Source organism: Dermatophagoides farinae, chromosome 10 (assembly GCF_024713945.1).
Source record: "Dermatophagoides farinae isolate YC_2012a chromosome 10, ASM2471394v1, whole genome shotgun sequence".
NCBI lineage: Eukaryota > Metazoa > Arthropoda > Arachnida > Sarcoptiformes > Pyroglyphidae > Dermatophagoides > Dermatophagoides farinae.
Window position 1 is genome coordinate 1213189 of NC_134686.1, and position 19229 is coordinate 1232417.

At 30.8% G+C, this 19229-nt stretch overlaps 8 protein-coding genes across 12 annotated transcripts; 3 read left to right on the plus strand and 5 right to left on the minus strand.

The window, feature by feature from the left end:
• The first annotated feature begins 109 nt into the window (after window positions 1-109).
• LOC124490395 (heterogeneous nuclear ribonucleoprotein A1) lies at window positions 110-4034 on the plus strand. Of its 3 annotated transcripts, none has more exons than XM_075734805.1 (6): window positions 110-419; window positions 500-1208; window positions 1297-1500; window positions 1561-1749; window positions 1832-1992; window positions 2168-3549. In XM_075734805.1, the coding sequence occupies exons 1-5, from the start codon at window positions 393-395 to the stop codon at window positions 1879-1881; spliced, it is 1179 nt and encodes a 392-aa protein (XP_075590920.1). In that variant the 5' UTR covers window positions 110-392; the 3' UTR covers window positions 1882-1992; window positions 2168-3549. The 3 variants fall into 3 exon arrangements, with proteins under 3 accessions (XP_075590920.1, XP_046908831.2, XP_075590921.1); XM_047052875.2 differs by lacking the exon at window positions 2168-3549 and adding an exon at window positions 3854-4034 and having other exon boundaries at window positions 203-419; XM_075734806.1 differs by having other exon boundaries at window positions 214-419; window positions 1297-1494.
• RpL15 (ribosomal protein L15) lies at window positions 4035-5020 on the minus strand. Its single transcript, XM_047053704.2, has 3 exons — window positions 4653-5020; window positions 4426-4589; window positions 4035-4362 (listed from the first exon to the last, which is right to left on the minus strand). The coding sequence occupies exons 1-3, from the start codon at window positions 4882-4884 to the stop codon at window positions 4138-4140; spliced, it is 621 nt and encodes a 206-aa protein (XP_046909660.2). The 5' UTR covers window positions 4885-5020; the 3' UTR covers window positions 4035-4137.
• Window positions 5021-5590: 570 nt separating this feature from the next.
• LOC124490390 (polyamine-transporting ATPase 13A3) lies at window positions 5591-9709 on the plus strand. The gene is made up of 5 exons (XM_047052871.2): window positions 5591-6126; window positions 6193-6462; window positions 6520-6654; window positions 6718-9113; window positions 9181-9709. The coding sequence occupies exons 1-5, from the start codon at window positions 5878-5880 to the stop codon at window positions 9446-9448; spliced, it is 3318 nt and encodes a 1105-aa protein (XP_046908827.2). The 5' UTR covers window positions 5591-5877; the 3' UTR covers window positions 9449-9709.
• On the minus strand, window positions 9668-11580 carry LOC142597845 (uncharacterized). Of its 2 annotated transcripts, none has more exons than XR_012832450.1 (2): window positions 10026-10294; window positions 9668-9945 (listed from the first exon to the last, which is right to left on the minus strand). XR_012832450.1 is itself a non-coding variant. In XM_075734597.1 (2 exons), exons 1-2 carry the CDS (start codon window positions 11437-11439, stop codon window positions 9842-9844), a joined length of 207 nt encoding a protein of 68 aa, XP_075590712.1. In that variant the 5' UTR covers window positions 11440-11580; the 3' UTR covers window positions 9668-9841. The 2 variants fall into 2 exon arrangements, 1 of the variants encoding a protein (XP_075590712.1); XM_075734597.1 differs by lacking the exon at window positions 10026-10294 and adding an exon at window positions 11337-11580.
• A 57-nt stretch (window positions 11581-11637) lies between these two features.
• Window positions 11638-15097, plus strand: Mtr4 (exosome RNA helicase Mtr4). Its single transcript, XM_047052870.2, has 3 exons — window positions 11638-13536; window positions 13604-14423; window positions 14507-15097. Exons 1-3 carry the CDS (start codon window positions 11709-11711, stop codon window positions 14988-14990), a joined length of 3132 nt encoding a protein of 1043 aa, XP_046908826.2. The 5' UTR covers window positions 11638-11708; the 3' UTR covers window positions 14991-15097.
• Window positions 14979-15561, minus strand: Ssb-c31a (single stranded-binding protein c31A). Of its 2 annotated transcripts, none has more exons than XM_047053706.2 (2): window positions 15403-15561; window positions 14979-15335 (listed from the first exon to the last, which is right to left on the minus strand). In XM_047053706.2, exons 1-2 carry the CDS (start codon window positions 15428-15430, stop codon window positions 15085-15087), a joined length of 279 nt encoding a protein of 92 aa, XP_046909662.1. In that variant the 5' UTR covers window positions 15431-15561; the 3' UTR covers window positions 14979-15084. The 2 variants fall into 2 exon arrangements, with proteins under 2 accessions (XP_046909662.1, XP_075590711.1); XM_075734596.1 differs by having other exon boundaries at window positions 15391-15561.
• Window positions 15562-15597: 36 nt separating this feature from the next.
• On the minus strand, window positions 15598-16756 carry LOC124490392 (uncharacterized). The gene has a single exon (XM_047052873.2). The coding sequence runs from the start codon at window positions 16680-16682 to the stop codon at window positions 15732-15734; it is 951 nt and encodes a 316-aa protein (XP_046908829.1). The 5' UTR covers window positions 16683-16756; the 3' UTR covers window positions 15598-15731.
• Window positions 16757-16785: 29 nt separating this feature from the next.
• On the minus strand, window positions 16786-17906 carry LOC124490393 (replication protein A 32 kDa subunit). The gene is made up of 2 exons (XM_047052874.2): window positions 17403-17906; window positions 16786-17344 (listed from the first exon to the last, which is right to left on the minus strand). Exons 1-2 carry the CDS (start codon window positions 17707-17709, stop codon window positions 16842-16844), a joined length of 810 nt encoding a protein of 269 aa, XP_046908830.1. The 5' UTR covers window positions 17710-17906; the 3' UTR covers window positions 16786-16841.
• Between the last annotated feature and the right edge of the window lie 1323 nt (window positions 17907-19229).

Genomic DNA, 19229 nt, shown 5'->3' on the forward strand with positions numbered 1-19229 from the left:
TATCGACAATAGATGTCACTATAGTGGTGGATTATTTTTTTTTGTAGTGGATAAAGTGGGCGGGTCTAACAAAAAAAAAAAAATAGAAAATTGAACTAGCTGCCATTTTGTCGGCGTGTGTGTGTGTGTGTGTGTGGTAGCTCCAAATTATATTCTTTTGGTTGATGGTGTGTGTTTTTGGCTGCTTGCTCAATTTTTTTTTGTCTTTGTTTCGCTCTTTGTGTGTGTGTGTGTGTGTGTGCTCACCATATTCATTGCAGCATACGTTCAATTTGCATTGGTGTTGCGTTTCATTTTTTTTCTTTTTTTTTTTGGTTATTTTGTTTTTTCAAATCTTTCCATTTGTAATAAATTTGTTTTCAAAAAGTATAATTTTCAAATATTGATTAAAAATGGCCGATGTTGATATTAAAGTTGAGGTAAGTTGATGATTTTTTTTTTGCTTTGTTATATGGAAATTTTTTTCTCATTAAATTCCATATATATTGAATGAATATAGCAATCAAATGGTTATGGTGATGATGCTCAACAGCAACAACAACAACAACAACCACAAGAACAGCAGCAACAACAACAACAACAAGAACAGAATGAAAATTCTGAACAAAATCAATCGTTTAATCAACAAACAGAAGAAGAAGAACAACCGATGGATTCTACTAATCAGAATAATGGTAATGATGATAATGGTGGTGATGATGGAAATAATGATTATAGCCAAGATGATGATGGTGGTGAAGATGAACCTGAACAATTTCGAAAATTATTCATCGGTGGTTTGGATTATAAAACCACTGAAGATACATTGAAAAATCATTTTCAACAATGGGGTGAAATTGTTGATTGTGTTGTGATGCGTGATCCACAATCAAAACGATCACGTGGTTTTGGTTTCATTACATATTCAAAATCATCGATGGTTGATCAAGCACAAAAAGCTCGACCACATAAAGTGGATGGTCGTGAAGTTGAACCAAAACGAGCCGTACCACGTGAAGATTCAGGTAAACCTGATTCTCAAGCAACGGTGAAGAAAATTTTTCTTGGTGGTCTCAAAGAAGAAGTTGAAGAGAATGATCTTCGTGAATATTTTGAAGAATTTGGCAATGTTGTCAATGTTAACATTGTAACAGACAAAGAAACTGGCAAAAAACGTGGTTTTGCGTTTGTCGAATTTGATGATTATGATCCTGTTGATAAAATAGTTTGTATGTTTTTGTTTCTAATTTTAAAAATCATGTTTTTTATTGATTTATGATTGATAAAAAAAAAATTTTTTTTCTTTTCTATAAATAGTGAAACGACATCATGTTATCAAAGGCAAACGAACTGAAGTGAAAAAAGCATTGTCCAGACAAGAGATGGATACGATGAAACGTAAAACTGAAGCACGAAATGTGAACCGTGCTGGAGGTGGCACGCGTGGAAATGCACCAGTCTGGGAATCTGGTCCTGGAAATTATGGTGGAGGATACAATGGCGGTTACGGCCAAAGTGGATGTAAGCTTTATTCAGATTAAAAATGAAAAATTAATTAAAATCAAATTCTATAAATTGTAGATGGTTATGGTGGCGGTTATGGACAGAATAATTATGGCCAACAAGGCCAAGGTGGTTGGAATCAAGGTCAAGGTGGCTGGAGTTCTGATTATGGAAATTCTGGTTATGGAAACAATTATGGTGGTGGTGGTGCCGGTGGTCCAATCCGTAATGCCAATTATAGCCATAGAGGTCAAGGACCATATGGTGGTAAGTATTTTCTAAATCCTTATCAATCGTTTGACTTATGATGCTGATGATGATGACAAAAAAAAACAAATGTTATATATAGGTGGTTATGGCAGTAATTATGGTGGTGGTAATTACGGTGGACGACGTTGAATATATAATTCGAAATTTTCATTACTAAAAAAAACAAAACAGAAAAAATCATCCATTGTCGACATTTAATTTTTCGCCAAAAAAAAATAAAAAAATTCAAATCTCACACGGGTAAGTTATATTTTTTCATTTTTTTTCAAAAAAATTTTTTGTTCAAAATTTTTGCCTGACAAATTTATGTTTGGTATATAAATTGCAAAAAAAAAAAAAAATTTTTTAGTTTCAAGCTTAAAATAATATTCAAAAATAATCATTTTCTTTATTCGTTGCATTCTTTTTTTTCTAGGGTTTATCTTTCTTTCTATTTTCATTCGTACAGTTAAAAAAAATAAAAATAAAAATTATAAGGACAAGATATACAGGACAGGCCACAAGATGATGATGATGATGATAAAATATAGTGAACAAAAAAAAATCAGAACAGAAAAACAGTATCCACGTATTCAAAATGTTATATAATCTAATGAATGATAATGATCTTTCTAATATATCTCTCAATCGATGATTCGATCTTAAAAATGTGTGTGTTGATCTTCTGTGTACCTACTCGCGTGTGTAAATATATTAAATAATATAGGTATCGATATCGTATTTTAAAGCAAATATAATCCAGATATATATCGTATAAATTACCGAAGATGAAGATTAATTGATTGATTATTGATGAATATGAATGTATTGATGATTAGAAAAGCAAAAAAAAAAATCAAAGTTTCAACACAGCATCATTTTTTTTTCATAAACCATTCACAAGCAAACACACATATATTAAATGATTGTTAATGCGCATCTCAAACCATCAGAATCAGCAGAACTTTTTATTATTATTATTATTATCATCGATTCATTTATCTGGTCAATGTTTTCAAACAAACAAACAAAAATCGTTCCCAATATATCCCACACACACAGTTTATATTCCATTCAACAGAATAGTGCCAGAATAAACGAAAATGAGCCCTGTTTTGTTTTTTTTTTTCATTTTTTAAATGTCGACTTCATTCAAATACAAACAAAAAAATATATTCAATCCAATTCCACTTTTTTTTCCTTTTTCTTCTTCTTCTTCTTCCTCATAAGTTTCATTTTGATTTTCTTATTCATTTTTCATTGATTTTTTTTTCTCTATATAAAAATTCTATCATTTGAAATTGATATTCTCATTCTCTCTCTCATCTATTTCTTACTATTATGATGATGATCGTAAAAAAAAACTTGAATAAAATACAAATTTTCCAAGGCCAAAATTTAGTTTGTTTTTTTTTATCGAAATAAGAAAGAAAAATCCAAAAGATTATTATACACATTATCGATATTAACACATTACATATAAGCAGAACATTGAATTTTGTGTAAAACACACAGGTTTTTATTATCACTTTTTAATCAATTAAATCTCAATTTTTAATTTATTATTTATATTTATATTATTATTAATCATCATCATGTAATAATTGATAATTTAGTAGCCGATTGATTGATTGATTCATTTTTTTTTGCTGACCAAACATTTCAAACAAACAAATAAACACTGACCAGACATACATAACAGACACACACACATATATACTACCTACAATAATTGTCAACAATTTCACACACACACACACACACCTATGGATATGTCATCATTGATAATAAAGTTTTCAAACAAAAAAAAAAAGAAAATTCATATTTATCGATTATATTTAATTTCAAACAAGCATCGATCAGTGAAAAAAAATTTTATCTTAAAAATAGATGGCCAGGACAGTGAATTATTGTTGTTGTTGTTGTTGTGCTTAGGTAAAGACCATCAGCTTTTTCTATCCAACACCACCATCACCACCACCACAATTCACCATCACTTCATTCAATCCCAATTCCTTTTTTTTCATTTCAATGTTGGAATGTTTTTTTTTTCAATCATTTATTTCAATTAATCTCTATATATATATTCCATTTCTATTTCATTGATTCTTTTGAACACCAGGATGATGATGATCATTATGGCCACGATGTTTATGGATTCGAAGGGTTGTTTTTTGGCATGCCCCCTCCCAAAAAAGGTAAGTTTTTCAAAATTTGGTAAATTTTGAATCTGATTGATGTACAAGTGACAATATTGAATTGTTTTGGAAATAAAAATGAAATTTTTTTTCACAAATAAAAAATTGTGTCCAAATAAATTTTATTTCAAAATTTTTTTTTGGGGAGGATTGATAAATCGAATAGAGATTTACATTTTTTTTTTTTGAAAAAACCAATATATCGATTCTATCGTTTTCGGCGTAGCTGTAATGTGTTTCGTCTGCGCCAATTTCCACGTCGTGATCCACCAATTAGTTTGGAATAACCATGTCCAGAACCACGTAGGCCACGATGTTTTTTGCCTGAACTAGTCAAACCACGTAATTCACGATGTTTATGTACAGCGTTACAGATCCAATTGATCTTTGGATCACGACGGATAGCCTTGTGGAAAGGATCAATACAAATGATCTACGAAAATGGAAATTTTTGTTTTTGTCATTAAATAGTGATGACAATGCTTTTAAAATTTACCTCAAAAAATTTAAAAGTAGAATCCTGTCCAACCCAATAGGATCCTAAAATTCGCAAAGCATGAGCAACACGACGGCCAACACGTTCTTCAGCAATGGCTTGCAAATTTCGTTTCGGTTTCAATTCATTGACACCATGGTTCTTTGGTTTGCCATATGTGGCACCTAGAATTCGATTCAAAATTTTTAAATTAATGGAAATAATGATACAATAATAATTACAAATACCTTTTGGAACTTGGCGTTTTCGGCCACCACGTCGAACACGAACACGATAAATAAGATAACCTTGTTTAGCTTTATAGCCAAGTCGGCGAGCTTTCTCCGTACGTGTTGGTCTTGGACATCGAGTTATGACATTCAATTGACGATATTGCCAGGTACGTACACGAAGCAAAAATCGCATAACATCAGATTGTTTGTGTCGCCATATTTCTTGCATATATTTGTATGCACCCATTTTGGAATATTCTGATTCTGATGAAAAAATACAAAAAATTTCAATGAAAAACACCAAAAAAAAAACACTGCACACTAGCACACACAGTGAGAAGAAAAGGAAGTTGCTGCCACCGTGAAAAACACAAGCCAATCGAATCGTGTGTGTTGTGAAAAGAAAAAACAGAAAAAAACCACGTTTCATAACCGTTCATATAAACTAGTGCAAAAATGTTTTGATAATTTATTCATAGATGGCGATCAAATCTGTTAAAAAGAATTTTTCGAATGAATTGATACTTTGTACATTTTAATTACGAAAAATTTTTAATTAAATTAATTATTACGAATGTATATTATCCTTGAATATCCTGAATCTTGAATAATTATCATCTTGAAAAATATCTAGGTCGAATCCAAATGTAGAAAAAGGGGTCTGGTTGGACCACAACATTTTCATATCGATGTATCATATTCGTTTTGAATCAATCAATCAATCAATTATAATCTTATCAATGATTTTGTTTCATTTTTTCTTCCCTTGTGAATAAAAATCCGATGAAATTACAATGACGTTAAACGATCATCATATCATATCATATTGTTGGTTGATTGTCAAAAAAAAATTGGTCTTCATGTTGATTACGTCTCGTTTTTATTTTTTTGTTTGTTTGATGGCATCCGACGTGACCGAAAGACAAGCACTGATTAGTATGGACTGGAATGTCATCATTCAATCTAAATCAATCAAATGATATGATTATAAAAGTTTTGAATTGTATGTTTTGATCTGTTTGTTTAGCTTGATGGTGATGATTTTTTTTTTTACTTCTTTAGTTGTTTATTGTATTTTGTTCATAATCATATTGATGATATGAAAACTATGGCATAGTTTCGCGAATGTTTCGTTTTATTTTTCTTTTTCTTTTTCTTTTTTTGTCACCCATAATCTAAATGATTTAGAATTTTGATTTTTTTTTTCGTTTATCTCGACAAATTCATTGAATAAAAAAACATGTTGGATTCCAAACGTGGAATCGATCAACAACAACAACAACACCATGATCGAATGAATGTTGGTGAAGAAGATGAACTACAATTGCAAGGATTCACCAATTCATTATGGAAAACAATCATCATTGGTATGGCTGTTTTTGCGTCCGGTGGATTAATTGCCATATTGATGTTATTGAAACCGGCCATTAGGATACGATTGACTAAAAAACGATGTTCATTAGATAAAGCACAGATTCTTGTGCTAAAAGTATGTTTGTGGTTTGTGTATATGATGAAGAAAAAAAATTCATTTTTTTTCACTATCTCTCAACAGGATAAATATGGCGATGAATTTGTGGAACAAATGCATGTGATGCCAAATTTATCATATCGTTATTTTATGCATAAAAAAATCAAATACATATGGACAGATGAATATGAACATTTTAAAAAACTAAAAGGTCTTGATCAAGAAAAATGTAGTGTTCTTTATAGCCAAGTGGAAGGTGCATCATCAACGGAAGCGGCAAAAAAATTGAATTTATTTGGACGTAATTCCATCGATATTGAAGTGTTGCCCATTTGGCGTTTAACATTTAATGAGGTTTGAAAATTGAAATTTATTATCATTATCAGAATCTATTTTGTTTGTCCGTTGTAGATTACTGGACCATTTTATCTGTATCAATTTTTCATCATTTGTGTTTGGTTAATTCAAGATTATTATCAATTTGCTGCCTGCATATTTATATTGTCCACTGTGTCCGTTGCAATGCATGTATGGCAAACACGTAAGGTTTGTTAAAAAAACGTTTTTTTTTTTGATTTCAAAATTCAACATTCCCCCTATTCTATTTAGCAATCAATAGCATTGAGAAAAAAAGTACATTCAACATCAATGGTCACTGTGATTCGTGATTCAATATCGGTGCAGAAAAATTCCACAGAATTAATACCCGGTGATGTAATTGTTTTGCCAAAACATTCATCAAACATTCATTATATGATGGAATGTGATGCAGTACTAATGACTGGTTCATGTATTATGGATGAAAGTATGTTAACTGGTGAAAGTCTTCCAGTGCCAAAAGTTCCACTTGTTGATAATCCAACATCAATATATTCATCATCAATACATAAAAGTAACACTTTATTTTCCGGAACAAAATTATTAAATGTTTATAGTAAAGAAAATATCGATGTAATGGCCGTTGTAGTACGTACTGGATTTTCAACCACAAAAGGAGAATTGGCTAGAAGCATTCTATATCCAATGCAAATGAATAACAACATCAAACGACAAATGATCAAAATGTCCATTATATTTGTGTTTTTGATTGGTATCCCATCGTTTATTTACACTTATTATGCATTAAGTCGATTTGATTTTGCCACCACCAGTATCATGATCATTGTATTGGATGTTGGTACATTTTTAATACCACCGGTTTTACCGGCCGTATTGACCAGCGTTAATGTACATGCACAACGACGATTGAAAAAGAAAGGAATATTCTGTTTGAATTCACAGGCGATTGCTTGTGCCGGTGAAATTGATACAATGTGTTTCGATAAAACTGGCACACTAACAGAAGATACAATCGATTTTGCAGGAATTGTACCGATTTTGAATAGAAAATTTCAATCAATACTCATTGATATGAAATGTTTACCAGCCGATAGTATTATTGTCAAAACAATGGCATCATGCCATTCATTGGTTGAATATAAAGGCAACATTGAAGGTGATGATCTTGATTTGAAACTATTTTCAGCTAGTGAATGGACATTTGTACAAGATATGGATGATTTGAATAAAACATTTGGAAAAATTCCTGAACGTATTGTAACCAATACATTTTCCGGTACAAATTATCAATTAATCGGTATAATGAAACAATATCCATTTGAATCATTTCTACAAAGAATGTTGGTCATCATTAAAGATGTGAAAGAAAATCGTTTAATGGCAATTGTAAAAGGTGCACCTGAAGTGTTGAAATTATTTTGCATACCAGAAACATTACCGGAGAATTTTAATGAAATTCTTGAACAATATACTAGCCAAGGATTTCGTGTACTAGCAACTGCATCGAAAATCATAGACACTATGGATATGGATGAATGTCTTGAAATGAGCCGTAGTTTACTAGAAAGTGATATGACATTTAATGGATTCTATTTATTTAAAAATAAACTTAAACCATCATCCGAAGATATCATTAAAGAATTGATGGATGCCAATATTCGTTGTGTAATGGCCACTGGTGATAATATTTTGACAGCATTGGCCGTTGCACAAGAATGTAATATGGTCAATAAATGTGATGCTATTATCCGAGTGAAGGCAATCACCAACAAATTATTACCGAATCAAATTTCCATCCATTATGATTATGTAAAATATCCTGATTTTATGATCATGAATAATAATGATGATGATGTAGAAGCCAATGAAATTAATGAACAAAAATTCAATTATCATATAGCCATCGATGGTGAATCATATAATGTCATTAGAAATTCGAAACCATCATTGATTGATCGTATTATTCATAAAGGAACAATTTTTGCTCGTATGACACCGGATCAGAAAAAAAGTTTGATTACAATTCTACGAAAACAGGATCATAATGTTGGAATGTGTGGTGATGGTGCCAATGATTGTGGTGCATTACGTGCTGCTGATGCTGGAATAGCATTATCAGTGGCCGAAGCATCAGTAGCATCACCATTCACGTATAAAAATAAAGATATTTCCTGTGTACCATCATTGATCAAAGAAGGCCGCTGTACATTAGTCAGTGTTTTTGGTACATTTAAATATCAAAGTGCATATTGTTTTATTTTATTGGGTGCAGCATTAATATTATTCTGGCATGGATTTCGACCATCCGATGGTACATATGTATTTGTTGATGTTATAATGAATATTTTACCACCAATGGTATTTGCTACAACACATCCATATCCAAAACTTTCACAACGAATGCCTATACGAAATTTATTGAGTTTTATTCAACAAATGTCGCTATATTCATTTATTATTGGTCAAGTTTTTATCTATTATCTAATAAGAACATATCTGATTACACAACCATTTTATGTACCGGTGATAAGTGAAGATATTATTGAACAACCAGTACATAATCAGATTGCATATGCAATTTTTTCAGCAAATACAATGTCTTATGTTATTGCTGCTATTGTGTTTGCACCAGGACCACCATATCGTTTAGGATTTTTTTTCAAACAGTAAGTTAAATGTTTGTTGTTTTTTTATTTCCCTCATTTAATTTCAAATGATTTTCATTACCACCAGAAATCTACATTTGTATGGTTTTAATCAATTTTTCATTATCATTATTGATGTCATTGATTGCACCGGAATGGTTTATCGATTTTTTGCAATTCATACCATTACCATTCGATTTTCGGCTAACAATTTTATTCATTTGTTTATTAAATTTTATATTGTCATTCATATTGGAACGATATTTTTGGTATGGATTAATGGCAAATTATTTATTACCTTGGATCCGGATGAAATTTCGTATAAAATCAATGAAAAAATATCGAATATTAAATGAACAAATTGTACAAGATAATTGGCCATTTGAACATTTAATTGATGATGATTTCATACATAATGGACAATCAATAACAGCCACCACCTACCACCAACGTAATAACGGGTGATGATCGATTAAAAATGCCTAAATCATCAAGTTTTAATTTTTAATATATACATATAAATAGATTGATTATTTTGATACAAGAAAAAAATTAATTTGTCAATTTGTCAATGATAATGATTCAAAATAGAATTTATTCAAATTTCATCCATAAAACGTTCGAATGTGTTCGTGTGCAAATGTGAATATTCAAGAATTGGTTGCAATTGTATAGAAACTTAATGAAAAACCGGAACAACAATCGGAATTAACCACAAAACAGAATGGGCCAAATTCTGTTTCTATTTTCTATTTAACTTTTTTAGTCGTTTTTTCCATCTTTTTTTTCTTCTTCTCTTCACGACGTTTTTCTTTGTCCTTTAAATTTTGTACCAATTTATAGACAAAAAATCCTGGATTAATGAGAAAGAAAAAAAACAACAGAAAAATTAATTTCAATCGATTAATAAATTGATAATAAAATAGATCTAACCGATGATTAACACCGGAATCAACACCAATAATATCCAATACATTTTTTTTCTTGTTTTGTTTTCGAACGAAATCAATTAAATTTCAGATCACAAAATAATAAATCAATCAATGATGATGATGATGATGATTAGTGACACGTGTTATGTTATCCAGACACACACACACACACACAAAAATCGAACGGAATCAATAGGAGTATTTTAGAGATTTGGAATTAACCATGAAAAAAAATAGACAACAATCAAACCAAACTTTATCACTGTTGATGATTTGTTTTTTTTTGTGTGTGTGTATGAGAGAGAGAGGTTGGTTGCCACCATCATCATCATCATAGATACACCACCAAACAGACTTCATCAAACCAAAAAAAAAAACAGGTTGATGTGGACATTTTATCGACAAGCTGATGATGATGGTGGTGGTGGTTAAAGCCACCATTAAAAATGTGATAATGATAATTAGATGAAAAATGTGCACAATACACACACAGAGACAGAGAGAGAACTAAACTGACAAGTTTTTATCGTCATATGTCAGCATCCATGCAATGAACTATAGTCTACTACTGCTGCTGCTGCTGATGCTGTAAAATTTAAAATGTTGATCCGCCAAAAAAAATAGAAAACGAAAGGAATGAAATTGTAATTAGTAAAAATTGAATTAATCTCATCGATTAACAATCAATAAGAAAAAAAAACAATTGCTTTATATACCAGCGGAATAATTAGAAAAAAAATTTCAAAAAAATTATGGAATTTCGTAAACAAAAATTGCCAAAAAAATTCGTGGCTAAAAACCTGATGAACATTCGGCGACAAAAACAACAACAACAACAACAGCAACAACAACAACAACGTAATAATATGATGAAGACAAGAAATAAAATTAATAATAATGATCTTAGAATTGGCGCATTTGTACAGCCAGGAAATTTTACATTAGGTAATTTATTGGAAAATTTATTCATGCCATTCGATGATCATAATGAATATGAATCATTGGAATTTATACAACAAATGAATGATTTGAAAACACCACGTGAAAAAGATGATGAACAAATTGAAAATTTATATAAAATAATGAATGAATCTGAAACAATCATTGCTGATACGATTGAAAAACAAATGATAAAAGAATCAATTATGGATGAAAATTATGATGATGAAATTGAAAAAATTATTGATAAAATACAAAAACATTCGAAAATCCATGATGATGAATGAATGAATGATTTTCGAATGTTTTTGTTTTTTTTTCTACTTATAAATAAAAATGATAAAATAAAATGAAATTTACTCTCTCTACTAACCTATAAGCGAAAAAATTATAATGCCGGGTCCTATGAATATCCAATTGTTGAAACCATGTGAAATGATTCCATATGATTCTGAATTGCCCGCTAATTCGACCATGATTTTTTTTCGTTTGTTTGGATTATTATTTCATAGTATTGATTGATTTAATTTAATTTCATTTGAAATTCAATATATTCTTTTTTCATGTAAATGAAATTGTTCAAACTTGAAAATTGTTATTTTTATGGAATATTAAAAAAAAAAAATTTGTTTTCGATACACACAATACACTATTGAAACAGTTTGCGATTCATTAAGGTATAAATAGATTCCAAGCAATATAAGCTCAACTCACGTGTTGTTTTTTTTTCTAAAAAAAATTCGAAATGGATTTATTTGATGTTTTTGATTTGGATCCAAAATCCAATGATAATAATAATAAACGAAAAGCCAATGTTATTGAAGAAAGTAATGGCAAAAATAGTGGTAATGATAATGGTGAAAAAGAATTGATGACCATCGACGAAGATGTTGACAACGGTTTGATCGATAAATTAATCAACGATGTGAAACGTAAAAAAGGTAATGATGATAATCTTCTAATCACTTCAATGGTAGATGAATTGACCAAAACACATGATGATAAAGATGATGATGATGATGAAAATTTGGGTCAAGATTATGGAACTTTTACTGCTCGTGTCGCAATTCATGAAATAGAAACACAAGGATCGTGTGTACATGAAGTGATCATACCTGACGATTTGGAATATGTGCCTCTTCGAGATCAAAGTGAAAATCCTAATTATAAACCGGCTAAATCATATAAATTCACATTGGATTCATTTCAAAAAGAAGCAATCCTTTGTATTGAAAATAATCAAAGTGTTTTGGTTTCGGCACACACTTCCGCTGGTAAAACGGTTGTTGCTGAATATGCCATTGCATCTTCATTCCAAAACAAACAACGTGTTATCTACACAACACCAATCAAAGCATTGAGTAATCAAAAATATCGTGAATTTCAAGAAGAATTTGAAGACGTTGGATTAATCACTGGCGATGTGACAATCAATCCGAATGCCACTTGTTTGATTATGACTACAGAAATTCTTCGTTTAATGTTATTTCGTGGCAGTGAAATTATGCGTGAAGTTGGATGGGTAATTTTCGATGAAATTCATTATATGCGTGACCGTGAACGTGGTGTTATCTGGGAAGAGACCATTATTCTTTTGCCCGACACTGTGCATTATGTTTTCCTATCCGCTACTATACCGAATGCAAGACAATTTGCCGAATGGATAGCTCATCTACATCATCAAAGTTGTCATGTTGTCTATACAGATTTTCGTCCAACACCTTTACAACATTATATCTATCCAGCTGGTGGTGATGGACTTCATTTGGTATTGGATGAACAAAATAATTTTCGTGAAGATAATTTCAATCTAGCTATGAATGTATTGCAAAATTCTTCTGTTGAAAATTCATCATCCAAAGGTGGTGATCAAAGTTGTATCACAGTTATCCGTACAATCATGGAACGAAATCTGGCACCAGTTATTCTATTTAGTTTTAGCCGTAAAGAATGTGAAGTTTATGCACTTCAAATTAGCAATCTTAAATTGGATTTCAATTCTGCCGAAGAAAAAGCATTAGTCGAAGAAGTATTTAATAATGCAATCGATGTACTTGGTGATGATGATAAAAAATTACCACAAGTACAGCAAATATTACCACTTCTTAAACGTGGTGTTGGCATCCATCACAGTGGTCTTTTACCATTGATCAAAGAAACGATTGAAATTTTATTCGGCGAAGGTCTTATAAAAGCATTGTTTGCCACCGAAACTTTTGCCATGGGTTTGAATATGCCGGCTAGAACGGTTGTGTTCACAAGTGTACGAAAATTTGATGGTACAAATTTTCGATTTCTAACTTCAGGCGAATACATTCAAATGAGTGGCCGTGCTGGCCGTCGTGGCCTTGATGAACGTGGCATAGTTATACTTCGTGTGGATGAAAAAGTTAATCCAGCTGTTGGTAAAGAAATGATTTGTGGTAAACCTGATCCACTGAACTCAGCTTTTCATTTGACATACAACATGGTCCTAAATCTGTTACGTGTTGAAGAAGTAAATCCTGAATACATGCTTGAGCATAGCTTTTTCCAATTTCAACAATATCTTGAATATCCTAAGCTGCATGAAAGTAAGTTTTAATTGATTTTGGATTTTTTTTTAATTTTAAAATTTTTTCTCATTTCTGCCACATTTAGAATACAAAAAACTAAAAGAACAAAGTAACATCAAAATTGAAAATGAAGAATGTATTGGTGATTATGTTAAAACAAAAAATCAGATTACTGAATTGACCAAAGAATTTCTGGTTTTCATCACAACACCAAGATATATTTTACCATTTTTAAATAGTGGACGTTTATTGAAAATCGTTAACAATGATAATATCGATATGGATTGGGGTGTATTGATTAATTATAATAAACCACCACCAATGGATAGAAAACGAAATGATAAACAAGAATTGACATATCAAATCGATGTTCTGCTACCAGTGGATAAAACAATTGATCCAATTAGTGAAACAATATTGCCACCAAGTAGTGTGGAAAAATGTGAAATGAAAATTGTATCATTACGATTATCGAACATTACAAATATCAGTGCAGCACGTGCATTTGTACCACAAGATTTACGTAGTTATGATAGCCGCCAATCGGTTTTGAAATCTATAAAAGAAATTAAAAAACGTTTCAGTGGAAACATTCCTTTGTTGGATCCATTGGTGGATATGAAAATCAAAGATAATGATTTTCTCAACATTGTCAAACGAATTGAATTGTGTGAAAAAAAACTACGTGAATATAAACAAATCAACCAAGAAAGTGTTAAACAATATGAACGAAAAATGGATATTGTACATAAAATGAAACAAACCAAAGAAATGATGAAAAAAACTAGAAGTTTATTACAGATGGATGAATTGAAATGCCGTAAACGTGTACTGCGTCGTTTAGGCTATTGTACATCGGCAGATGTCATCGAGATTAAAGGACGTGTTGCCTGTGAAATTACTAGGTTTGTATTATATGATGATTCACTGATGATTTGTTTATTCATCAATTTTCCATTTCTTTTTTGTTTTGTTTTGTTTGTTACAGTGGCGATGAATTATTATTGACCGAAATGTTATTCCATGGATTATTCAATGATTTAAATGTATATCAGATTGCCGCATTATTAAGCTGTATGGTTTTCGAAGAAAAAACAGATGTTCGACCTAAATTGGGTGAAGAATTATCGAAACCATTGAAAACAATGCAAGAATTGGCTAAAAAAATTGCAACCGTTTCAAAGGAAACCAAATTAGAAATCGATGAAAAAGTTTACATAGAAAAATTTCGACCAAATCTAATGGATGTTATTTATTCATGGACAAAAGGAAAGTCATTTTCAGAAATATGTAAAATGACCGATGCATTCGAAGGTTCAATAATACGTTGTATGCGACGTTTGGAAGAATTATTAAGACAAATGTGTCAGGCATCAAAAGTGATTGGCAATACTGATTTGGAAAATAAATTCTCTGAAGCAATCAAATTAATAAAACGTGATATTGTTTTTGCAGCCAGCTTATATCTTTAAATTTAGACTTTTATTAAACGATTTTCATTTTTTTTTTATTAATGTAATGATAATGATTCATTAAACAATGATGTAATTTATAAATTAGATTCATTCATTCAGAACCTGAATCACCTTGATCTTTAATCATTTTTTTAATCATATCCATATTGGATACAATTTTTTTCCATTCTTCCATCGATAAACTGATGCCTTTTTTTCCTGGTTTTCGTTCACCATCTTCATTGCGATAATATTCACGTATATCAACACGTACTTTATTCTTAAAGTCCGAAACGGTTAGGTAACGATTGTTACTCAATTTCAATGAATTTGGTGATTCTTCATCCGAATCTGGAGCCATGGCTATTTGAATTAATAAAAAGATATCAATATAATGATCAATATGATATGATGATACAAATAGCATTACCTTTTTGTTGTTTCTTTTTGCTGGACATGATTTCGATGATTGATTGATGAAATTGAATAAAAAAAAGCGCGTAAACTGATTGAATGACAAGATTGAATGAATAAATAGTTGCTCTCTCTCTCTCTCTCTCTCTTAATACTGAAAAAAGCAGTGATGATGAAATTTGTATTCATCTATTTTGACATAAATGAATCAGGACAGTCAGAAAAGTCGACGATGCATTCAAAAAAACAAATGCTGAAAATTTTAATCATTCTCAATTTATGGAAAATTTACCAATTTGAAAAAAAATCAAATAATAATCAGGAACTAACGGTGTCATTTTTCGATTATTTTTTTTCAGGTTCAGATTTAACTTTTTGAATACGTTCTTTCCATATTTCAATTTTATATTTGAATATATCCAATGCATTAATAAACATTTCGGCCGGATCTTTTACGCCATAAGTTTCAACAATAAAAATCAAATGATCACGATAATATTTCACCTGGACAGCTTTGGCTACATCATCATAATTTTTAAAACTTCTTGTATGATGATCCAGGCGTTCATTAACAACAACCGGTATAATTTGACCATTTGGTCGGATTTTCGTTTCAATTACACCAGCCGGAAAAGATGATTTTATTCGTTCAACTGTTTCATTGGAAAGATTTTCTCCATCTTTTATAGTGATTTGTGAATGAAAAAAATAACGAGCAAATCCTGGACTGAATTTCATGTGATCTAAACCACGACCTTTAACACAATGTAAACGACAAACAATTTCTTCATCTGGTTTCAGATACATGATTGGTATTTTTGGATACAGTAATTTAATCGGTGATAATAGATTTTGTCTTGTTCCAATCGGTTCCCATACAATTTCATCGGCATATATTTTGATTGGTTGTGTGCCAGTATTTTTTCTATTCAAATTCATCACAATACAATTATTCGTATTCAATCGTTCCGATTGGTTTTTATTTCGAAATTTAAAATCATTTGGATTAGCATCGATTGGAATCAATGCTAAACGTTGGGAAATGTAATCACAATTGAAAAAAGTGGAAGTGTTTTTCTGAAAATAAACATCTTCGATGGCCATCGTAGGAATTTCATTCAAAATTAATTGCCGTATTGTATTAGCAAAAAATGGTTTCAAACCAATGATATCGAAATTGATTTCATCTGAAACGATCGATTGTATACGAATTTCCAGTACTTTTAATGTTTGATCAATACTTTGAACATCAGGATAACGATAAACATAATCACTGAATTGTTGAAGATCAACCATCTTTTTTCTAAATCTTTGAAATGAATATAAAATTCTACAAATTCATTGGATCATCAATCAACTCACGTGCTTTCAACAACAACAAAAAAATCGATAGTATCGATTATATTTAAAATTAATTGAAATTTTTATTGAATTCAAATTTTTTTGGGAAAATTTTTAGAAAAAAGTAGCTTTAAAAGTATTTTCATCGACTGTACTGAAGATATGACCTTCATTTACCAAGAATTGAATGGCATCATCAATTTGTGAAGGATTGACACCAGTCATATAGTTATGAATTTCAATACGTTTTAAACCAGATGGTGAATCCTTATGTTTGGACAGAATATTCAACACTCCACGTTGAAGTTGAGTATAACCACCATTATTATTGTTGGAAGTATTATTGCCACCAATTTGATTTACGTTTGATGGTCCAGCCATAGCTCCTTTGTTTTTTGCATTGACAGTAACATTTTTACGTTTTTCCAAAAACAATGAATCATTAATGACTTGAAGAAAATGTTCTGGAATTTCATTCGGATCCTTGATTGCGTCCACACGGAAAGCAACAACAAATGGTTTTTGTTCACTATAGGAAACTTTTCCGGTCACACGAATGTAGGTTCGTTCTAAAACGGTCGGTGGTACCAACGAAATTCGCATTGATCCACCGGGACCTAAATGAATTACACAAAATGATCATTATTTTTCACGTCAAATTTTACAATTACAAACCTTCAGCAGTATTTTTCCAGTATTGAACTTCGATTGGACCACCCGGTGTATAATCATCGATGACATAAACATTTTTGGTCGTAACTTCTTCAACGCTTTGCACGACACCAATGACAACAACAGTATGGACTTTTTGTCGATGCAGAACTAGCCCATCTTCTTTACGTGTTAAACGGGCAATCTGTGAACATGATACGTGAACAATATTTTGATCTAATTGATTTTCGATCTTTTTTGTACCATGACCAGCAACATTACCCGATTCATCGGGAGCATCAAAATTTGAAGGCTTGAAAAAATCACTCATTTTTTTGTGCCTAATATGAAAATCAAATTAAAATAAATGAACAAGCTTTAAATATCGAAAATCTGAATAGTCAGATGATGAAATACTCGAATGATGATGAAAAAAAATGAAGAAAGCTAAACGAAAATTCGAAAGTGATGAAATTGACTCAATCAATGACGACACAAAACAACACATACACACACACACACACACACAACATTCGCGCCATAAGGATGAAGACTATAATCGATACTATCGATTATAGTCTTTTATTTTTAAGACAAAAAAAAATTTATATCATTTTATCATGGCGAATGATTTGTGCATATGCATAACGAGATCATTGACTCCATATCTAAATTGTCTGTCATTGAATATTCTGATTCTTATTATTCATCAGAATCAGAATTTGTTTTTGTTATTGATTTGAAAAAAACCAATTCTCCTAGGACATATAACCTTGAACCCTTTTTCTCATATATGAAAACCAGATTTCATTGAACTTATAATTGACTAAAAAAAAATGACATGAAAATTGTAAAATCCGGTCACCTTGGTAACCCTAATTTGAATTGACAAAATTTTTTGCACGTGTTTTTTTTTAGCTCAACAAGGTGTGGTCATAATACTGATGATGGACATCCATCATCTCGAGAATTTTTTAAAATAAATCTTTGCTTTTTTTTTCTTCTTCATAAATCCATTTCCATTTTATGGAATTATTCCTATGCCTTGTTGTTGTTGTTGTTGTCACATTCACACATTTGTATTTGTATTACGTTTTCGTGTATAACAATCAAAAAAAAAAAAAAAAAATTTTGAATGGATACAACAAACAACCAAGAAAAGGTAGTGGAACAATTCAGAATTAAGAGTTTGAAAGAGGAGGATGTTGACGATGAGGAGGAAACGAATTTATTCTAGGGATATTTTTTTTTCCTTTCATCATCATCATCATCATCATCAAAATGTTCTTTTGTTAAAATACAACGCCTGAAATTATTATTATTATTATTATTATTATCATCAATGATGATGATGATGATGATGATGGAAATGTAACCAGAACCAGAACATCTTCGTTGTAGGCGATAAAAAAACCGAATACGATACCCTTTTATCCTCACAATACTACTACCTTTTTTTTCTGAACAACAACAAGAGAACATTCACCAGCTATAGAATATTCACCCTCTGAATTGTAGAAATTCTTCAATTAATGATCAATACCACTACAACAATGACAATAATTTTTCTATTTTTTTTTTTTTTTTTTTTTTTGATTGTCTACGATAAGAGGGTGAGTCTCAATGGAGAGACAAAGAGGATGAGGGGTATATGTGGATTTGATTCACATAATTTCATCAGAGGGTCTCTCTCGTTCTCGTTCTTACAACATACAAATCATTCAAACTTTTTTGCTTCTCTTTATTCCTCTCCCTCTTTCTGTGAGACAATACAAACCAAACCAAACCAACAACAACAACAACAAAAAAACTATTGAAATAATCGTGACGATAAGCTAGTTCGGGTCTTAT